Source organism: Cryptomeria japonica, chromosome 11, assembly GCF_030272615.1.
Source record: "Cryptomeria japonica chromosome 11, Sugi_1.0, whole genome shotgun sequence".
Lineage (NCBI taxonomy): Eukaryota > Viridiplantae > Streptophyta > Pinopsida > Cupressales > Cupressaceae > Cryptomeria > Cryptomeria japonica.
This window is the reverse complement of record NC_081415.1, coordinates 285,183,108-285,204,662: the sequence shown is the minus strand read 5'-3', so window position 1 is coordinate 285,204,662 and position 21,555 is coordinate 285,183,108. Positions and strand designations below refer to the sequence as shown.

At 34.1% G+C, this 21,555-nt stretch overlaps 1 protein-coding gene and 1 non-coding gene across 2 annotated transcripts in view; one reads left to right on the top strand and one right to left on the bottom strand.

Moving 5' to 3' along the window:
- Window positions 1–13,999, top strand: part of LOC131050515 (uncharacterized) — an 85,766-nt gene extending 71,767 nt beyond the window's left edge. Inside the window, exon 3 of the mRNA XM_057984714.2 lies at window positions 12,683–13,999. Coding sequence (XP_057840697.2) covers window positions 12,683–13,757 — 1,075 coding nt within the window. The 3' untranslated portion in view covers window positions 13,758–13,999. The remainder of the gene's footprint in view (window positions 1–12,682) is intronic.
- Window positions 14,000–20,088: 6,089 nt separating this feature from the next.
- On the bottom strand, window positions 20,089–20,161 carry TRNAR-CCG (transfer RNA arginine (anticodon CCG)). Its single transcript has one exon. It is a non-coding gene; the product is annotated as a tRNA-Arg (tRNA).
- Between the last annotated feature and the right edge of the window lie 1,394 nt (window positions 20,162–21,555).

The following is a 21,555-nucleotide window of genomic DNA, read 5'->3' as shown; positions in this document are numbered from 1 at the left end:
TTTAGGGTTTTTCACCCTGGACCCTCTGGAAGGGTTAGGAGCGATTTTTCTTCCTTAGGCTTACTCCTTCATCAACTTTTCTTGAATCTTTCACTAAAAGCTAGGCAATGGTCTTCCTTATTCACTCCACCCAAGTTTGGCTTGTTCTTGCAAGGTAAAATAGGGGATTTTTAGATTTTCGCCCTGGACCCTCTGGAAGGGTCAAGAGCGATTTTTCCTCTCCGACCTCGAATCATCAACTTTGAAACAAACATTTACTCATTAGTGGTCTTAAAGGTCTTTTCTTCCTTGGTATATCCTTGCCTTAGCACAACTTTGAAAGGAACATGTTGGTTTTATGATTTTCGTCCTGGACCCTTTGGAAGGGTCAGGAGCGATTTCTTGGTTTTAGGACAATTTCTTCATGCTTTTTAACTTCAAATCACTTCTAAGGCATAGAACATCATGCCTCTCTCCCATCCAAGTCCTAAAAACCAAAATTTTATCTTGAAATGCAAGGAAAATAGGAGGAATTGGAAATTTCGCTCTGGACCCTCTGGAAGGGTCAGGAGCGATTTTTTGTCTTGGCATCAAAATTCTCATCCTTAGCAATCCAATTCGACTTTAAGGCAATTCAAATGTCTTCTTATACCCATGCCTAAGCTTAGCTTTGCCCAAACTTTGGAAGAAAAGACAGGTTTTAGGATTTTTGCCCTGGACCCTCTGGAAGGGTCAGGAGCGAAAATCCTTTTCTAGGCTTGGTTGCTTCCTCTTGACCATCTCAATTATCTTCAAAGGACAAAACATACTTCCTCACATTCATTCAAACCATAAAAACCAAAAAGATTGTTTTGACCTTGCAAGAAAAAGGTGTTTTTTAGGAATTTCGCTCTGGACCCTCTGGAAGGGTCAGGAGCGAAATTGCCTTTCCTGGGCAAAATCCTTCATTTTCTTCATTTCAAAACATGCCTAAGGGTTTCAACATGCTCTTTCCACCTTTCATCATGCCTTTGATACTCTAATTCGACCAAACTGAGCAAGAAATGTCTCCCATAAAGATTTTCGCCTTGGACCCTCTGGAAGGGTTAGGAGCGAAAATTTGGTTTTAAGCAAAATCCTTCATTCTTTTAAGTTGAAACTTCTTTAGGAGGCAAATGGGAGTTGTCCTTGTTTCATTCATGCCCAAAACTTGACCTTTTTTATTGCAAGATGAGAACTATTCAAAATTTCGCTCTGGACCCTCTAGAAGGGTCAGGAGCGAAATTGCCTTCCTTGTCCAAAATTCTTCATTTTGCATGCTTCCAAATCTTCAAATGTATCAAATGATGTCCAATCTTCATTCCAAGAGACCCTGCACATAAAAAGTTAGCCAAAATTAGTGAAAAATAAGCTCAAATATGATTTTTGCTCTGGACCCTCTGGAAGGGTCAGGAGCGAAATCTTCATTCTAGGCCAAATTGCTCAGTGTTCAAGTTTCAAACCACTTCACAAGGCAAAGTTAGACCATTTTCCAAGTTAGGAACAAGGTTTCAAGCTCAAACAAGGTGGCAAATGAAGTTTATGATGAATTTCTCTCTGGACCCTTTGGAAGGGTCAGGAGCGAAATTCTTCTTCCAGGCTAGAATCCATCATTTTTTCAAGGTTTTCAAACATTTCCAAAGTTCAAACATGTCCGCTTTTCCCTTCAAAATGCCTTGCAAATCAAAATTTGGTCAAATAAGGCAAGAAATGAATCCTAGGTTGATTTTCGCTCTGGACCCTTTGGAAGGGTCGGGAGCGAAAATCACTTTTTAAGCAAAATCTTGATCTTTGAAATCATCCAACTCCCTCTCAAGGCAAGAACATTCAAAAACACCTCCACACGTGCCTTGGAAACTAGGAACTTGGTCTTGATAAGTGATAAATTGAGGTGTATAAGGATTTTCGCTCTGGACCCTTTGGAAGGGTCAGGAGTGAAATTCCTAATCTTGGCCAAAATCCTGACTTCATTTTCACATTTTTCCATCGAAACAAGTGTTTTTCCCTCAAAGATGCCTGGGAACGAGTTGGTTCTAAGTTTGGGTCAAACTAAAATGTCTTATGGAGAATTTCGCTCTGGACCCTTTGGAAGGGTCGGGAGCGAAATTCGCTTTGGACCCTTTGGAAGGGTCAGGAGCGAAATTTGACATTTTAGACTCTCCGTTAGGATCATTTTATGGAATATAACATTTAAGTATATCTTTCTTCTTTCTTATACTTTAAGTTATATTCCATATATACTTTCAGGATGTTTGAGAGTGGTTTCGGACCTCCAGGAGTTATATTGCAAAATCTAGCTTTTGGAGGATTCTTCAGTTTTCTAGACTTAGCCAAATTTCAGGGCATTTGAAGGTCAGGATGACATTTCAGACTTCATCACTCACCAACTCGACCTAGCTCGGACCTTCAAGAATGATACCTACTCACAAAGCAAGACACAATTAGCAACAAGAGCAAAACCAGGCCCTAAGGAAGACTCTCAAAGAAACCCTTATTCTGGGGCCCTGTGGACTCACCCTGGCTCAAGCAAAGCCTGTAATCCAACGATCCCCTCGACAACACTCATCCTGCAAAGGCTAACAGACAAAACCCTAAAAGACCTAGAAAACAAACCCTAGAAAGCGAAAAGCAGGGGTCGTCCCCATTTGCAATGGGGCGATGTGTGAATACGTCACAACAGTTCCTTGGCCTATGTGCTTATTACAGGAGATTTGTGAGGGGTTTCTCTCAATTGGCAGCACCCTTGACAGACCTCACAAAGAAAGGGGCATTCAGATGGACAGAACAGGCACAAGGGGTCTTTGACAGACTCAAGGAGGTTATGAGCACTTGCCCAGTTTTGGCACTCCCTGACTTCTCGCAGCCATTTGTTCTGGAGTGTGATGCTTCAGGTTTGGGCATAGGAGCGGTTTTGATGCAGAACAGACACCCTATTGCCTATGAGAGTAGGAAGCTGCGAGATAATGAGAGGTTGTACTCCACCTATGATAAGGAAATGTTGGCTATCATGCATGCCTTAGCCAAATTTAGACAGTATCTTGTTGGCAGCAAATTTGTGGTAAGAACAGACCACAACAGTCTGAAATATTTCCTAGATCAGACAGAGCTCAATGATCAACAACAAAAATGGGTGAGCAAGATTCAGGCTTATGATTTCGATATCGAATTCATAAAGGGGAAGAATAATACTGTGGTTGATGCACTTTCTAGAAAACCCTCATTTGCTGCCCTATGTTCATTGAGCGAGATTTCAGCAGATTGGAAGGCTCAACTTTTAGTTGAGTATTCCAAATATCAGCATGCTTGTGAGGTCATGGATGGATTGGTAGTGGATGATAGATACAGTGTGGTAGATGACGTTATCTACTACAAGGGCAGGGTTTATCTTGTTCCTGGTTCACAGTTGAAGGAACAAATTTTGCTTGCTTTTCATGATACTCCCACAGCAGGACATCCAGGGTATGGTAAGACTTACAGAGCGGTCCAGGAGAGATTCTCGTGTAAGGGTCTCAAAGATGACGTTTTGCGTCATGTCCGTGAGTGTATGACTTGTCAGCAGAACAAGTTGGAGCATACCTACCCCGCTGGCTTGTTACAGCCCTTGCCTATACCGGAACATAAGTGGACAGGGATTTCTATGGATTTCATTACAAGTCTTCCTCGGGTTCAGGGGAAAGATTCTATCTATGTTGTAATGGATAGACTAACAAAATATGCCCACTTCTTTCCCATTGCAATTGATTTCTCAACATCTCAGGTGGCTGAGCTATTTTTCAGAGAGGTATTTAGACTCCATGGTCTTCCGAAGACCATAGTGAGTGACAGGGATAGTAGATTCATGAGTTCCTTTTGGTAGGAACTTTTCAAACTAGTAGGCACAGAGTTGACACCTAGTACTACTTACCACCCTCAAACAGATGGACAAACCGAGATAGTCAATAAGTGGATTGAGGGATATTTGCGCAGCTATGTGTCGGGGCAGCAGAAGGCATGGGTACGCTGGTTGTATTTGGGCGAGTATTGTTACAATACTACGCACCACATGTCCATAGATATGACTCCTTTCAAAGCTCTTTATGGTTACGAGGCATTATCCTTCATTGATTTGGCTTTGAGTGACAGTAGAGTTCCTTTGGCTCAGGATTGGTTACAGGAGAACCAAGACATCATGAGATCTCTCAGGGAGAACTTACAAAATGCTCAGAATCAGCAAAAGATGTAGGCTGATCGGCATAGGACTAAGAGGGCATTTGAGGTGGGTGACATGGTTTTCCTACGCTTACAATCATACCGACAGAGCACCCTTAAAGGGGGGGGGAGCTGAGAAGCTCAAACCTTGTTTTTATGGGCCATATAGAGTTCTTAGGTGCATTGGAGAGGTTGCTTATGAGGTTGAGTTACCACCTGGCAGTAAAATTCATAATGTGTTTCACGTATCATGCCTGAAAAAGGCCCTTGGACAGCATATTACAGTATCACTTGATTTGCCTCCCATGGATGAGGAAGGTAATTTGACTTTGGTTCCTGAGGAGATTCTTGAGGAGAGGGAACGGCGGTTGAGAAGCAGGGTGATTCGGGAGTATTTGGTACGTTGGAGAGATCTTCCCATAGAGGATGCCACTTGGGAGGGTGAGTCTATTTTGCAAAATCCAGCGTTGCAGTTGCTTGTGGGCAAGCATCTCCGAGAGGGGAGGACTGTCATGTCCCCTCTTTAGCTCTATCTAGTAGAGACACACGAGTCAGCTTATTTTGGGGTCTTGTAGGCTGACAGTGGTGGATAGAGACTCAGTGAGGATATTCAGTGTTTGGGATTTGGTGTTTTGGCAGTAGTAGACCAGTTTGGAGCAATTCCTTAATTTTAGGAGGCAGTTCCTACATTTGTGGAGGCTATTCCTACTATTTAGGAGGTTATGACAGTATCCAGGGTTGGGTTTCCATGAGACTATTCCTCGGTTTCAGTTTCAGGAGATTTGGGTATGTTTCCTAGTTTCTAGGAGCATCCCTAGATTTTAGGGATAAGATTGCCAGTGGATCCATGATTTCCGACTTCAGTCACAGACAGGTGGCAGGTTCCATTTCAGGCTTTTGGAGTCATTTGAGCCTTTTGTAGCTATTTGGGTTATATTTTTAATATATTTAAATATTTCCTAAGTTAGTGTTTAATTAATTAAATAAGGCTACGTTTATAGCCATTTTGGAGTAATAAGGGGCTTTTGGCTTCATCTGGATGCATATGCCCATGTGTTATAGCGCGTTGGAAAGGTCTTGAACTTTTCTAAATGTTTCCCTTTTGTCGGGGCCCCTTTTGATGAACGGAATTCTTTTATATTAAAAAAGTGGCATTTTCTCTATACTTGGCGACTAAAAATGAGAAATAAGACTTTATAAGCCTAAGCGCACTTTTCAACACTTTTAGGATTCGAGCTAGAGGGGAGGAGTTATAAAGAGATGGTAACCTAATTATCAACCATCTTTTACACATTTTCATCTTTGATTTGGAGAATTTGCTCTGGAGAGCGATTCAGCATTTGGGACGAAAACCCCAGGGTCTTGCCTGTCTGGGACGTAGCCCCCAACACAGTGGTTATTTGGTTCTTGCATTCAGTTTTCAGTGCCTTAGAGCTGGTACGACATCTTTTCTGGAGGATTCAACGGACAGAGGTAGGGTTCAGCGTGGAGATTGGGGTTTCCAGCTTGGCGTCACCTAACAGCCGTATGGCCGTACTTTGCAGCCGTTTCTCTTCCCACGTGGAGTTATGTAAGAGCTTTGGGCGTTTGCCATAGCCTCCTTGATTACAATATTCACTCTTCATCCAAGTTGGACTCATTGCTTATTGTTATCTTCTTGGAATTGTTTGGAATCACTATTTGGATAATTATTTGATTTAAATAATCGGAAATTTGCTTGGTACGATTCTGATTTGGCTGTGCATGAACATTTATTTCCAGTACTCTTTTCATGTACTTGTTCTTCAATTATTACTTGCTGAAAAACTATCAAAACATAAAAAGAATTCAACCTTCTGTAACTTCTATCTATTTCTGGAAGATTATAGTAATAAACAGGAAATTCAATTAAAATAATTAAAAAACTACAGTAGCTCAGCGAAGGGATCCATCAGGGATCTTTCAAAATTTTATATTGGTTTTAAGATTTGATACTGCAGACTTTGAGCTGCTTGTCACCTCTGAAACTATTGTAGGATGCTCAAGCAAAGGGGTAACTTGTAGACTTTGTGTTGCTTTTATTTTTTGTGTTTGTGCATAAGAGGTGAATCATGTGGTTAGACTTTAAGCTGCTACATATTGAGCTTAGTTACTAGAAAATCATCTACAAAGGTTGATAGGACAGTATAAGTGTTGAAGACTTTGTGCTTTCATTTCTGTTTTCTCGTCTCGGGGAAGTGATGGAAGTCTTAGTGCTTTCATGGAAACTTTGCTTCCCTTTATGTTCCAAAATCCTATAAAAAAGTCTCATTTTTGTATTTGCCGTTATTTATTTCCAATTGCTATTACTTTTCTGTGAAGAGAAAAGAGTATAGTTTTTCTTGAAAGAAGAAGAAAGACTCTTGTCTTGCCCATATTAGATTAGTTTAGTTTGTAGATAGGGGGAGCCTTCCCTAAATTAGGAGAGTATCATACTCACACATTGTGGCTGAAACCACAATTTTGCACATTCCCTAGGTGTACAAAATTTTCACCCAACATATGTTTTGATCTCAACCGTTGATCTCTATTTTATTTGGGCCTTTCATTCATTTTAAGACTCTGTATAAACCCCTCTTCTCTCATTTGTATGGGAGAGATTGGTGAAATTGTTCTTTAAGACTATTAAGATAATAAAGTTCATTTGCATTGCTTTGAATCTCTATGTTATCTCATAGTTGCATGGTTTCATATTTTCTTCATCATAGAATATAATTTATTTTATGAAAGTTATTAAATGAATGCAAGATTTGATAGTATTGATTGGTGAAATTGTTGCACATACTTTTGATGAATAGATGATTTTTGTTCATTGTGCAAAGTTACACTGAGCATATTTTGTGGATGTTTAACTTCTACTTTTGGATAAGTATTGTTCATTCTGATGGTACTATTCATGGTATGAAAATTTTAAGCACAACCCTTGAAGATTGTACCCACTTTGTTTAGTTGTTTTAGTTGGCAAACCAAAACGTGGTTTAGTTTCACCCAATCACTATTGTCTCTTAAATTCCTAGGAATAGTATAGAATCCCTGAATCCTTTTCCTTTTTACCTTTTTTTGAAATTCAAAATCAGAAAATCCTAAAAAATAAAGAGTTTTTATAACTAAAAGCCTTCATTGTGAATGAAATTTGTAAGTCCCCTTGGATTACCAGCAAACATCACTAAATGAGCTATATCCAACATTAAAGTCGCTAGTTTGCAGTGAAAACATTGGAATCGCCATATGATCTTCTTTGCAATCTTAGCATACGCGGTGATTTTATTCAAGAGAGGATGAGTGTCTTTTGGGCATTTTTATTCTATGTTCGGTGTGTCGTAAAACACGCATCACCAAGTTCCTATTAGCATTTTGTAATAATGGAAATTGATATATTTGCTGATCATTTAGAGGTTTAGATTTTTATCATTATTTAGTTTGTTGATGTTGGTTGTTACCCAAATTTCAAATACTAATCTTTCATTGTAACAATTGGACATTTTATTGCCTATAGCTCTAATTATTATTGTAGAAGATTCTGGCCGGTTTATCCATTAGATCCATTTTAATTTTATATCTTTACCCGCCAATTTGACGTGTATCAAAATCGGATGATATAGTCATCTATGAAAGGAAATACAAGAGCAAGAAAATGAAAAAGAAATCCAAGCATGTTGATTGAAGTAATGTTACCAAAGTAGAGAGCAACTTGAGAGCAATCACCCAAAACTTGAAGAGGAGACACAAGAGCTTTTGAAAGGGGAAAAGCAAAGAAAAACCCCTTATGTATTATGAATGAAGGCAAAGCAGAGAGAGAGAGAGAGAGAGAGAGGCTCATTACAATTGATATCAAAAGTGAAGAATAAGAGGAGAAGCATCTCTTAAATAGAGATGAGGAGATGAGTTACAAAATAACTTCCATATCTATGAATGCCACCATTCAGAATATGTGTTTGCAATGTGTCAGCATCCTCTTAAGGAGGAAATCTAATATTTCTTAATAAAGGAAAATAAACAAAATGACTTGTTCTCACACATGTACTAGAGGACAAATTACATGTAGGGATTTCAAAGGAATATCCCAAACTAAATACAAATAAAGAAACCTAAGCCAAATAAAGATTAAATATTCTAACAATCTATTCGGCATGAATTGAGTTTTCAATCTCCATATCATTAACTACCATTTAGCATTGATCAATTCTATGAATTTGAAATTAATAAAATTTGGTTGACTAGCCAAACCAACAGACGCAACAGAGACATCGATCTCTAGACCTATAATTATAATTTTATAAATTCAGATCGGGTTTTGGAGCCAAACCAACAGACGCAACAGAGACATCGATCTCTAGACCTATAATTATAATTTTATAACATCAAGACAATCAGAATTTCCCACAAATGTAGATTCCTTTGTTTACTGAATATTATATCAGACAAAAAGGGTCTCATTATTACATTCCAGTTCGCATCTATAAATATATTGAATTAATCCTGTGTGACCTTAATATTTTATATCAATAAATCTACAAAGTGTTTCAATTAAGTCATAAGTATAATAATTTGAAGGAATCAAAAGGGGACATTACAAAAATACATAATTTTTTACAAATATTCTTCAAAAACACACATATTACTAAATTTGTGGAGCATATTACGAATTTCCATCATATATAAATCAAAATTAGAGTTTAATACATATCATAGACCAAAAGACAAGTTCAACCTCCAAATGAGTTACAATGCCACTTCCACTAGCCATTTCATATGTAGAAGTTGCCCCATCTAAAGAGATTTTTGGCAAGTTGTGTAATAATAATGTCTAAGCTGGCATAATTGAGTTATATCCCAATTCCTCGTCATCCCATCATTGTAATGAAGTTTCTTATTTGACAGTTCCCAATAACTAATGGGGATTTAGGAGTGGAGATCACAACGGGGTTGACGAGAAATGCCCCTCATGGGGGTTTGGGGGCAACACCTCCAGTAGATTCGAGGGGTAGTATCCCTTGTGGGGATTTGGATGCAACACCCCAAACAGGGTCAAGGGGCAGCACCCCTTGTGGGGGTTTGGGGGAAATCCCTACCAAGCCCAAAATAAGGCCTTTGAAACCTTCATCATTAGTGAAAATTGTGTTTTGTTAACTGCAAGCAAGAAAAAATAAATTATATATTTTGGACAAGTTTTTAATGAAAAAATTGCAATTTTTTGCATTTTCTCATGAGATTTTTCAAGGAAGAATTGCCACGAGTTTTACAAAAACTCGTTAGCAAATTATTGGGCAAGTAACTCGCCTGGCAGATTGGCTCGTGAGTACTTGTGAGTTTTGCAACATTGCCTAGGACATTAAACTCCCTATGTTAGAACATAGTGTTATTGGGGACCATACCCTCATAACATATATATATTATTCTAATATGTATTTACAAAACCTTATGCATACTATATGCTTTATAAAGTATATATCATTAAATAATTAATAATATAATAAACTATTAGATTATTAATTATTTATAAATGGTTGTTTTGAATTAGTGGTACCAATACCCTTTTAAGTATTTTGCGACCCCTTCTATATTTAAGGAGCTTGTCTCTCATCAAGATAATGAGAATTCAGAGATTAATAGTGAATTCTATCACTATGCACAAGAGATCTTATTGGCCATGTGGAAGTAAGTAAAAGTGTTTTAACAAGTTAAGACTATGTTTTAATAGACCATTCTATAAGTGTTTTTTGATTAAATGATGTTTATGGGTTTTTTTTTTTTTTTACCTAAAATGGTTTTCCCGTGTATGTATTTTGTAATGTTTTTAATCTGTGTATTTTATATTTTTTGTTTTATTTATCTTATATTTATGTATATTGATTAGTGACCTAAGATCTTAGGTTTGAACACCCTAAGAGTCTATAAAACTAGAACTTGAAGATAGAAAAAGGGTGACTTGGAAGAGGGGAATGATGTGCACATCCATGGCCCATTCTTATTAGTTAGACAATAGTTTAGATTAGAGGACTCTTGTGATCCTGATTGAACATTTAAATCAGTGAGTCCATATTGTAGATTCTCTCTAAATGTAAATGTACTAAACTTTTGACTACCTGCAAATCTGGTTTTTCATAAAATCTTAGTCTTAGCTATGTACACATTTATCGTCTTATAATGATCCAAGGCTGATTGCTTCATGACTTGGCTTTTTGAGGATTCATAGGACTTGATGATTGACATTGCAGGAAGATTATACACCTCTTTGACTATTTTTCTCTCTTCCCCTATTCCTCTCTTTCTATTTCTTTTAATTTGGTGTTAGTTGAGGAGAAGGATAGATTTAAATTAGAAGTAAATCTAATTTTATTGAATATCTTTTGGTAGGATTCTTTGTTAAACATTGCAATCTGATTCAAGACATTTTACTGTCATGCATGGCTGATTCTGGTAAGGGAATGAACCATAACCTTTAAAGTGCAAATAATCTGATTAACCCGTTAACTAGAAAACAAATAATCAGCAGGGCCCTTGTGTGTTGACTCATGGCTCTCCTTGGTAAAGCTATCTCAGATGCCTAGACCAAGTAATTGAATCTTTTGAGGAAATTTATTTCCTTTCAAGAGTCTGTTAACATACACTAATGTTGATGTGTGTCAAAGAATCCATCAATAGGAGAAGCCTATCCATATGTGGCCAATACTGAAGAAAGAGTCAAACTTAAGGTGTGAGAGAAACCACTTCCGACAATGATGACATCAAGTCTAAATATAAGAAGTAGGACCAACACTATAAGTCCTTCGAAAAAAGATTCCTTCAATAAGAGTCAATAGAAATATTTTGAAAATTAATGCAATGCCTACAATTCCAGGGGATTGCACAAACCCTGAAAATAGGTGCTACAACTCCTTGCATAAGATTCTGTCCTAAGTGATCAAGATTTGATTGGCAATCCAATGGCTAACATACAAATACAAAATTGCAGGAACTTAATGTGTTATGAAAAATGTTAATAAGGAAATGAACTCAGTAAACACATGATATTGCAATGTGAATGAAATCTTAATTGCAATTGAGGGTATTGTATAGTGTAGCAATTGCTGAGAAGAGATATGAAGCTATAACAATCTGGTTTTTAGATTCTGATTAACAATTTCTCATAACCAATCTTAGCAAGAAATAGAAAGTGAAATAGAACATGAAATGATTCTCCCTCGAGTGTCCAAAAATCCATGTGTCAAATGTTTGTTGAAAATTAAATCAACGGTATATGAGTTATGCCCCCATCAAGCTGACCCAATATACTTGAGAACACCTTATATTTTGACATCATAGTTACCAAGAGTAATAGTGGTGCTATTACAAGGGTGATGATAGAGCTGCCAGTAAAATTAGGGTACACAAGTAAATGAATAAGGAGACAACTTTATTGTTTATAAATGTAGTCTCCAAAAATCGTGGGTATGAGAATGGGGATGTGGTCCATGTTTCTACAATGGATTTTCCTGGCAAATATGGTTTTTGTTAATTTTGTCAACATGTTTGTTTAAATTTTAACAAGTGTATCCCATTTTCTTCAGAAGCTCAAAACTAATTCTTTTGGGTGTTATTTGAAGTTGCCAAATGAATTTGATGGATTATGTAGATTTATTACACTATAAACCTAGACCACAAAGTATAAATGAATGCAGGGCGCTATGTAGATTGAATACCCTTTACTGTAGCAGGCAGACATGACAGTTGGGAGTACTGCTTGCCAATGACTTCTCCATATAGTTCTGTTCCTTATTGTAGAACAATTTATTACAGAATTTTGTAACAATTTATTACAGAATTTTGTATATAACCATGTAATCATATGGATTTTATCTAGTATATAATTCCCTCTTTGAAAAACCCTAGGAGATATCCATAGAGGGGGGAAATGGCCTTGCATTTTTCCTTCCCAAGCATTTCCTATTGGAAACCTGGGACTCCCAAATGCTTAATTTAACTTAATTACCCAATACAATCTTGGCCATAAAAACATTTCTAGACGGATCTTTGTAGGCTTTGAAATATTTCTAGACAATCCAAGACGCTCTCAGCCATCCTTTTCAGGGAAAACAACAAGGGAGCTATTTCTAACCTGAAACATGTGCAAGAAAATTCAAATTGAAGTTGTTGTTCTATATGCAAAAAACTAGAATCAAATGTAGTTCAAAAACACATAGATAAGATGATGAGTGGAGTATTCGGGATTGTCTAATGAAGAGGAGTTAGAATTTTTAAGGTTTACTGTAGTCAATGTTTGAGCTATATGGCACTTGATCTTCATAGCCAAATCGAAATAGCTGATAGCAACCCTCAATGTTACATTTTCTTCATGCTCATCATTTTCCTTTATTTTGCAGGTCTAAAATCACTTAAGTTTTGGTGCGTTTACTTTCTTTAAAATTTATCTCTCTTGTTTTGAACTTTTGGTTTTTAGTTCATTTAAAACAAGATTGGTTTCTCCCATCTTTGGCAGTGTGGGTGCATGGTGCTCCAGAAGTATTTCAATGAAGAAATCTGAGGGATTTATACAGATGGGTAGTTTCTTTCACACCAACCCAGACAATCTGGCACAGTATCCAAAACCTGTTCTTAGCCTGGGTGGTGGGCTTGATGGCCAACTCAGAGTAGCTGGCATAGCAAAGCATGCAGGTGAGATACTTTCACTTGAACCAGAAATGGGGTATCTTAATACAAATGCAACCAAACCTGTTATTATCTTTCCTGGAATGAATCATGCACAATTTAGTCATGGAATCCCGAACAAAGAAAGGGGTGATATTGATGCTCATATTTCACTTGAAGATGCTAGAGCTCAGACAGCAGAATGTATCGTATCCTTTCTTACACTGCATGTTAAAGCTGAGGATGAAACAAAGCAACTGGCTCTTGAAAATCTAAGTAAATGTGTAAAGAGAACACATGTACTGTATAAGACATTCTGGGAAGCAGTAGAAAATCAGGAAAGGCAAGCTAAATATTGGCAGCTTCAAGTTGCAGGTTTAGAAGAGCTCAAAGAAGAGAATGTAGTTGTGATCAAACATGATTACATGGATAATTTTGTGTACTCCAAACCATGGATTGATGCAAAAGAAAAACGCATATTTGTGCAATTATACTCTTCTCCTGCTGATAAATTTGGCATTGTCAAGAACATATGGATCAAAATGAAGAGTTCTGATGCTATTCATCAATTACTTGGGAAGTCTGCTAAGAAATCAAAAATTGTACGTGCTGCAGATATTAATGCTGAGACATTCCATGAGGCACTATCATTAACACCAGAGGTGTCCCGGAGAAAATTTTATGAATCTGGAAAGAAATTAAGGTTCATAGAGGACTGTATTGTGATGACATCGGGACAAGATTGGGTTGATAGTGATGTTACCATGAAGCCTGCAGAAGATGGTTCAGACATTGTAGATGTGCAATCAACTGTGATTATTACTCCTGTCCAAGGTATCGCTTCTCGATTTGCTGGAATGCATTACATGAAGCTTCTGTCTGTAGCAAGGTGTATGGAGTGGATTCTGCTGGATTCATTCAGATAGTTCTACTTTAACCATCTCAATATTGTTCATGGTAGCATCAAGCCACTGTGAGAAGTATTGGTAGTGTTGTCACTTGTAGAAGCATCACTTTTGTGGAAACTAAACGTAAAGAACTCCTTTTGGCCAAACCATCCTAATGAAAATGTTTTGTTATTTGAGGCTTTTGACAGGTGAGTTATTTCTGTGTTTCCATATATGATGATGATTATCCTATAATTTATTGGCTTGTTTTATTGTGCTGATTCTTATATCCCAAATAGATCAAGGGTCCCAATTTGGACTTTCTAGTGTCCACATGTTTTTTTTACACTGGTAGGAGTTCAACAGATTCTTATAGAGGTTATATTTAACTTTGGACATGCATCTGTTGTTACATTCTTGTGGCATAACTGAAGATTAAGATGACTTTAATAAGATGAAATTGTTAGAAAAAGAAACAAAGGGCACAAACTCAAGAGAGTAGGGTAGTTGTATGATAGCTATTGATATTGTGAGACATGTATATCTATCTATGTTTACATTTTGTAGCTAAACTCACACACCCTGAAATCATGCACAATTTATGAATCCAAGATCCAATAATGCAAAATCACGTGTAATCATTTTCAGTGATCTTGGAGGAAACTTAATGGACATTATGTACTAGCTCAATAATGAACTCAATCAAGAAAACCCAACTCGTAGGCAAGAATTGTTCTTTGTTAGATAATCGTCTTATTAATGTTAAGCCTGTATGTAGATCATATTTAGCTATTGTGTTGCTTAATTTCCCTTTTAGCAATAGCTAGATCTAGACGTATTCACTTGCAAGCAACGAGACCAAATCTTCATCTTAAAGAATGTCCATAATATTTAACAAGAAAATAGTAACCTTAGTGTCGTATCCTAGGATATGAGGGCTTCTCATCAACATATCTTGACTCATCATATTTCAGGTTGCATTCTCCACCTTACAATCAAAATGAAAAAAACATGGTTGAGTTTGATAAAGTCAGAACTCGATTTTTTTCATGTCCCATTTTCAATTAAATTTTGTGGAAAAAGCCCATTCCCAACGTTTAGTGAACTAATCTTGAAGGAGCCTAGCCTCATAGGTCCCAAAAATTCCAAGTGTGGAGATTCTACTATTCAAAATTATAAGGAAGAAGCTTATGTCAAAGTTTCGGACTTTACCATCCTAGCATGCATTTCTACCAACCTTCACTTTTCCTTCATGCTTGACAAGATTTCAAACTTCGCCATCTCGACATGCCTTTCCACCCAACTCCACCTTTCTCCTTTATCCCTACTAGAGTATCAAACATCTCCCCACCAAAACACATTCCTCTCAAATATTGACTCTACCACTCGTGACATTTGGTATGAGTCGTGATATCTTTAACACCCAAAATTTAATACCCTTGTCATTTTTTACTATTCACCTCGCCTATGTCTTGACACAAACTAGAAATCCCATTAATGCCAATTTTGACCACATAATTGCCACAAAAGAGTTCTTTGCTATCTACATTAATGATGCAACCACCACATTAATGTGGTAGTTGCATCATTATCTACCTAGGATCTTGGAGTAAATTTTCGTTGTTGTTTTGAGGATTTGTACCAATCATAGATTTTGATAATATAGAGTGTGAACATGTTCATTCAAATCATGTACTTAATCGAAAAAAGTATTCTAAAACTTGTGTTTGAAGTCCTAGATTTGAGGATAAAAACCCTTGCATTTGCCAAATATATAAGCATGAAAGCTCTTTGTCAAGAGGATAATATCATTTAGAGATCAAGACAACTTTTATAGTCGTGTATTGCACTTGTACTTAGTACACATCATTGCCAAATTGTTCCAGATTCAAGTGGTGTGGTTTTGGATTGTTCTATGTTGTTACAACATCTCTTGATATACTTTCAAATGTATATAGTATTGTCCATTTAATATTGTTGGTGTAGCAACATATTGTAATGCATTGCAAATTTGCTTAATATAATAAATGTTCTAAAATTTATTATACATCATGTGAACTTAACATATGATCTCGATGATCTCTATTGATGCATAAAATCATATTTTGTAATTTGGGTTTTACCAAATCGGGGCAAATAGATTACATACCTTATAATAGTATAGATATTTTATGATGTTAATTGGTTTTGTGAACCTAATTATAACAAGCATTGTAAGTTTAGTATAATTTGGGCTATTGTTTATGTTATTGTATCTTTTGTGTTACAACATTTTGTAAGGCGTTTACAAACATGTTTAATAGGGAAAGCTCTATAATTTGTTTTGCATCTTGTAGATTTGATTCAAACCAAGGTATCAATGAATGCAAATCAAGAAATTATGGATTTGTTAGTTCAAATAATTTACTTAGATTTACCATATATTTGTCTTTATTTTGTTGGACTAATCTATGAAAATAGGGTTTGAGTGATATTGTGTAATGCAAAAGGTGAAATTTTGAGTTTGGGAAGATTTTGGTATTTATTCAATGATTAAATTTCTCTAAATATCGTGATTGGGACAACATGTGGCATCGCAGTAATATTAAATTTGTATATTTGAATCTTATTTGCCAAATATGTCTATTATGAATATTACAATGGTAATAGGGTTGATTTTCCTTTGTGAATCATGGGTTCAACTAAGGAAAATCAACTCTAATACCATTGTATATTTCCAATAGACATATTTGGCAAATAAGCTTTAGATATACAAAATTACCTTGAAATTTAGGTCGTGTGTAAGGACCATGGTTGTTAGGATCTCCAACTTGCCAATGAAAGGATATTATCGGTTTATTCGTTGCTACTACAACAATAAAAAGGAAGTCAATCATAGCTAAAGCACTATGTTTCAAGAAGGGATGGATATAAAAACATGGAGACCTTTCTTACCTTTGTGAGTAGAAATGAGGATTTTATCTTCCTCAGGCAAACCGTGTAGCTAGTAGAGATTGTGGAGGGATTATATGCTTTGATGTATTGAAGACCATGGTGTAATGTTTTAATTGTAATCCCCTTACACTTTCACACTCCACTTTGGGCCCTTATTTTAGTGTGCCCTTTTTCCTATATCATTTCAAGCTTATTTGGGTTTCTATTCTATTTTAAGTTTAAATTTTATCAATGCTAATATAAATTCCAAATTTAATAGTAGGTGGCATTATCTCACTTCCCTAAAAATCGAGGCCTATTTTGTTGGGACCATGTCGTTGAGCACCATAGTCTGACACTGTTTGGCTAAAATTTTGGGAGAGCAACGTGTTGGCCTTAACATTATTGGATTTGGTCTCAATATAGGGATATGACCATTGTAAGTAAGCCAAAATGCAAAAATACCTGGAGAACCCTATATAAGACATTACCTTCAATTTGTTGTAAGAGCCAAAATACTAGATCTACTATTCTAATGATGGTCCACATTCCTAAGAAAAAATTAACAATCCCTAAATCTTATAAATAATAATGGAAATTAAGCTTTTCAAACTCTAATCATATCCTTACTATTATGTGATACTATTGCAGTAATTTCTTTATTATTGGTTAATTAGTTATTAAAAATATTTATTTCAAAAGAAAATGTTTTTTTCTTTAATAAATTTATTTGCTTATTGTAAAAGTTAAATGCATATTTTTTAACGTTATGGTTGCGGAGGAGGCTTAAGACATGGGTATGTTCTTGAGTTCGAATCTGTGGGCCTGATCTCTTCTGTTGTTTCTCTTTTTGGATAAAACTTTGATCTCTGCTGTTGTTTCTCTTTTTGGATAAAACTTTTTTGACTCTTATATAAGCACTTTCTCATCCCTATTTTACTGCATGATGGGTTCTTTATTTCACAGCTATTTAGGCAAGAATTTAGGTGATCCATATTTCAGTTTCAATGCCATCTATAATTTCATGCCACGCTCGAGAAAATTACACGAGACATTGGCGGTTCTCCAATGGCCGAACGATCGAAATGTTTACAGAGAATATACTGTAAATTATGCTCATTTCAGCATTTCACTGCAACGTTAAAATTTCGAAACCACCAAATTCTTTTTCTTCGTCTCGAGCATACTTCGTTGGTTTTTTTTTTTCCCTGTAGTGATTAAAGCTTTCACAAGTGATTTTACATAGATGAAATTTGTGGTTTTTGCGGAATTAATGCCACATGTTCAATGCTGACTGAATATGAGGAATCTCAAAATGGAGAAACACCCCATTAACTATAAAGTAGTAATTTTCAGTTGAGAAAAATGAGGAGTCCATTATAAAATAGTAAAAAGTTCAAAATTCAATTGGCTAGTGGATGTTAATAATATTCTATTTTATTGCATGCTAACTATCTTTCTGTTGTGAAGTCATGAAAGGACAATACAATTTTTTTAAAATTTAATAATTATTAATAATTACTATTAATGTCAATGGGCCCTTGGTCTATTGGTGAAGTTGAATGACTCGAAATATTTAATGCTAAAAATTGTATATTTAAAAAGAAACTATTCATAAATTAAATTTTAAAATTAATTATTTATTTTATTTTTATTTTTAAGTTTAAAAAAATATATGTATATAAACTTAATATTGTAAAAATAAAATAATAATAATAATAATAATAATTTTACTAATTGATTTATTAAAAAATCTTAAAATTAAAATTAAAATTAAAATTACAATACATCTAAATTTAAGATTACAATTAAAATTAACTATGTGACACTTGTTAACACGTAAAACAATTACAAATAAATTGATCATCTATCTCCTAATAATATATATGATGATTAGATTTATTTTGACAAATCTCAACTTTAAAACACATGAATCAAATTTTGTATAACACACTATAAATTATAACAAGTGCCACGTAGTGGTGAGTAGTTGCCTTATAATATTGATATAGTAGAATAATTGTGAATATAAATTTTATATATTTATATAAAAATATAAGAAAATTAGCACTAATGATAACTAAATAAATCTAGTTAATTATTATAAAATTGATTTAATATTATGATAAATTATTGATATAATACGATAATTATTAATATTAATATTTAAAAATTAAAAATTAATAATTTAGCATTAATAATAAAATAAATAAATCTAATTAATTATTCATTAATTTAATATTTAATAATTAATAATATATCTCAATAATAAATAATAAATATAATTATATAATAAATTTATTAACATATAATATATATTATATAAATAACAAATATGTCAATTTCAATTGATTATTAACAAATTAATATATAGATGAAATTATCAATTACAATTACATAATATTAATAAGAAATATTTTTTAATATAAATATGATTTCTAGTTGAACAATTATTACAATATTTCCATGTTAGTATTTATAGAGAATAATGAAAAAGAGTTGAAAATTAATAATTTATAAGTAATTTTTTTTATATAATTTGAATTGTCATAAATATAGAGATAAAAAAAATATTATATTATTTTAAGAAATTTGTGTTGAAAAATTTAATTATCGTTCATTTTATCAAATAAATTTTTTTTTATTTCATAATAATTAATATGTAATGTAGATTATAATTTAATTATCATATTATTTTAATATTTATAACAATTAATAATAATTTTTTTAATAAATAATTATTAATATATTTATTATTTAACAATATAATGTAAATATTGATATTAATCTTATGATAATATTATTATAATAATTGAATTATAATTAATAGTTTTATTTGCAAGTACTAGAAGATTGGAACCGTTATAAGTTATAAAATAGAGGATGGTATTTTTAATAAATTAAAAAAAAAATATAGACACTCTTAGCTATATTAATATATAGAAAATAAATATAGATACTCTTAGCTAATTGTAAACTTTAAATAATGCAAGAATAAGAAACATTCTATTCATTTTCTATACAACAAAGCTCAAAAAAAACCTGAGATTATGCGTTGTTCCGAGAAACCCGTCTATAAGAGGCAAAACGATATTAGCCAATTGTTTGCAACAAAAATAATTTTTGTAAATTATAATGTTAACAAATGTGCATCTATACTATAAAATAAATTAAAAAAATTTAAAGAAAGAAAAATAATTGCTTTTCATTGGTCTAAATAAATTTTTTTAATAACTATATAAGCACAACAAATGAATTTTCATTACAATAGTATTGCCTAAGGACAAGTACTATGATAACAAATGAAGAAGAAAAGAAAAAAAATACACAAGAATGTGAAGATAACAAATGAAGAAGAAAAGAAAAAGAATACACAAGAATGTGAACAGCAGACACATCCCCTGTATCTTTGTCAGTGAGCATGCTGAAGAAAAAAAAAAAACATAAAAAATAAGAACGACCACGGTGGGACTCGAACCCACAATCTCCCGCTCCGGAGGCGAGCGCCTTATCCATTAGGCCACGCGGTCACGATACTTTTTATTATATTTGTTACTTATTATCAATATATATTATTAATTATCTCTGTTTTTATATCTACCTTGTCTATCCCTAAATACAAGAATGCGCCTCTCGTGTACCTACAATTAATCTTAAAATTCAGGTTTAATAAAACGAGTCAATTATAATTAAAAGAATAAATGGTAATAGGTTAGAACGGGCAGTTTTAGTATTTTTTTTAATTTAGTGTTGAATATTTTGATGTTTCTTAGGATTGATCATTTGAATTAGAAAATTGGGATTGTATATTATTAATTAAATTATGACAAATTTGTTTTATGAATTTGTTCTTGTTTTGAATTAGGTTGTATTTATAATTTATTTTTGATACTTGTTTTCATTAGATTTGTTTTTGTTGACACAATTATTGATGCATTTTTGTCAAACTATCCTTGTTGTAGCCAGTTTGAAACAAACAAGATTTCATTTGAAAGATCAAAGTTTAAATAATAATAAAATCATACTCTTATTTTCAAAAGAATTTAGCCTAAAATTTTCATTTCTTCCTCTATCCTCACTGGGAGACAACTCGCCCTTATTCTATTCCTCATTAAAACAATTGCATATTACTCATGTTAAATTTCAAATCTCACACAAACACCCTGTCTTTTCCTCCTCCACTCCGTACACACAGTGGTCACCTTCTCAATTCTTGTGCAACTTTCTTTGCTCTTCTTTCCCAATCTGGCTATGGTCTTATGCCCATCTTTTGGCATTTAACTTCTCACCTTCTTATGTCATACTAGATTTTCCTTCTTTAATTCAAATTGATCTGCACTTTCTTTTTTATTCTCTTACCACTTCTTTGTGATGATATTTAATTAAATCTCACTATTTTGGTGTGACCTCTCTTTGAATGGGGTGCCTTCCAATCTACATTCCAATTGCACACTCATTCTGATTTGTTTTATGTTGCCAACACACCTATGCACTATATCATGGAGCAAAACACTTTATTTTTCTTTGTTAAGATTTTTGGGCATTGTTGTGTGACTTTGAGGGGTGATCACTTGTTTCCCTATATCTTTTTTGTGGATATGTTATATGAGTAGTATATTTTTAATCTAATAGATACTAATAAAAAAATCACTTTGTTGGCCTCTATGTGTGAACAAGGGTTTTAACCAAAACCTTCTAACAGTTTAAATAGTTCCAATCATAAGGCTTCAACCAAAACCTTTTTTTTTAAGGAAAGGACATTATTAGTTAGCACATTTCCCTCAATGCTAGCAAACTAGAACCTTCTAGTACTAGCCAACCAACCATCCAATTCAAACACCCTTCTTCGAGGGCCTCACATCAAGGTGGTTCTTCAACCTTCCTCAATATTTCGAATATAAAGTTAGATATTTTTAATAAAATA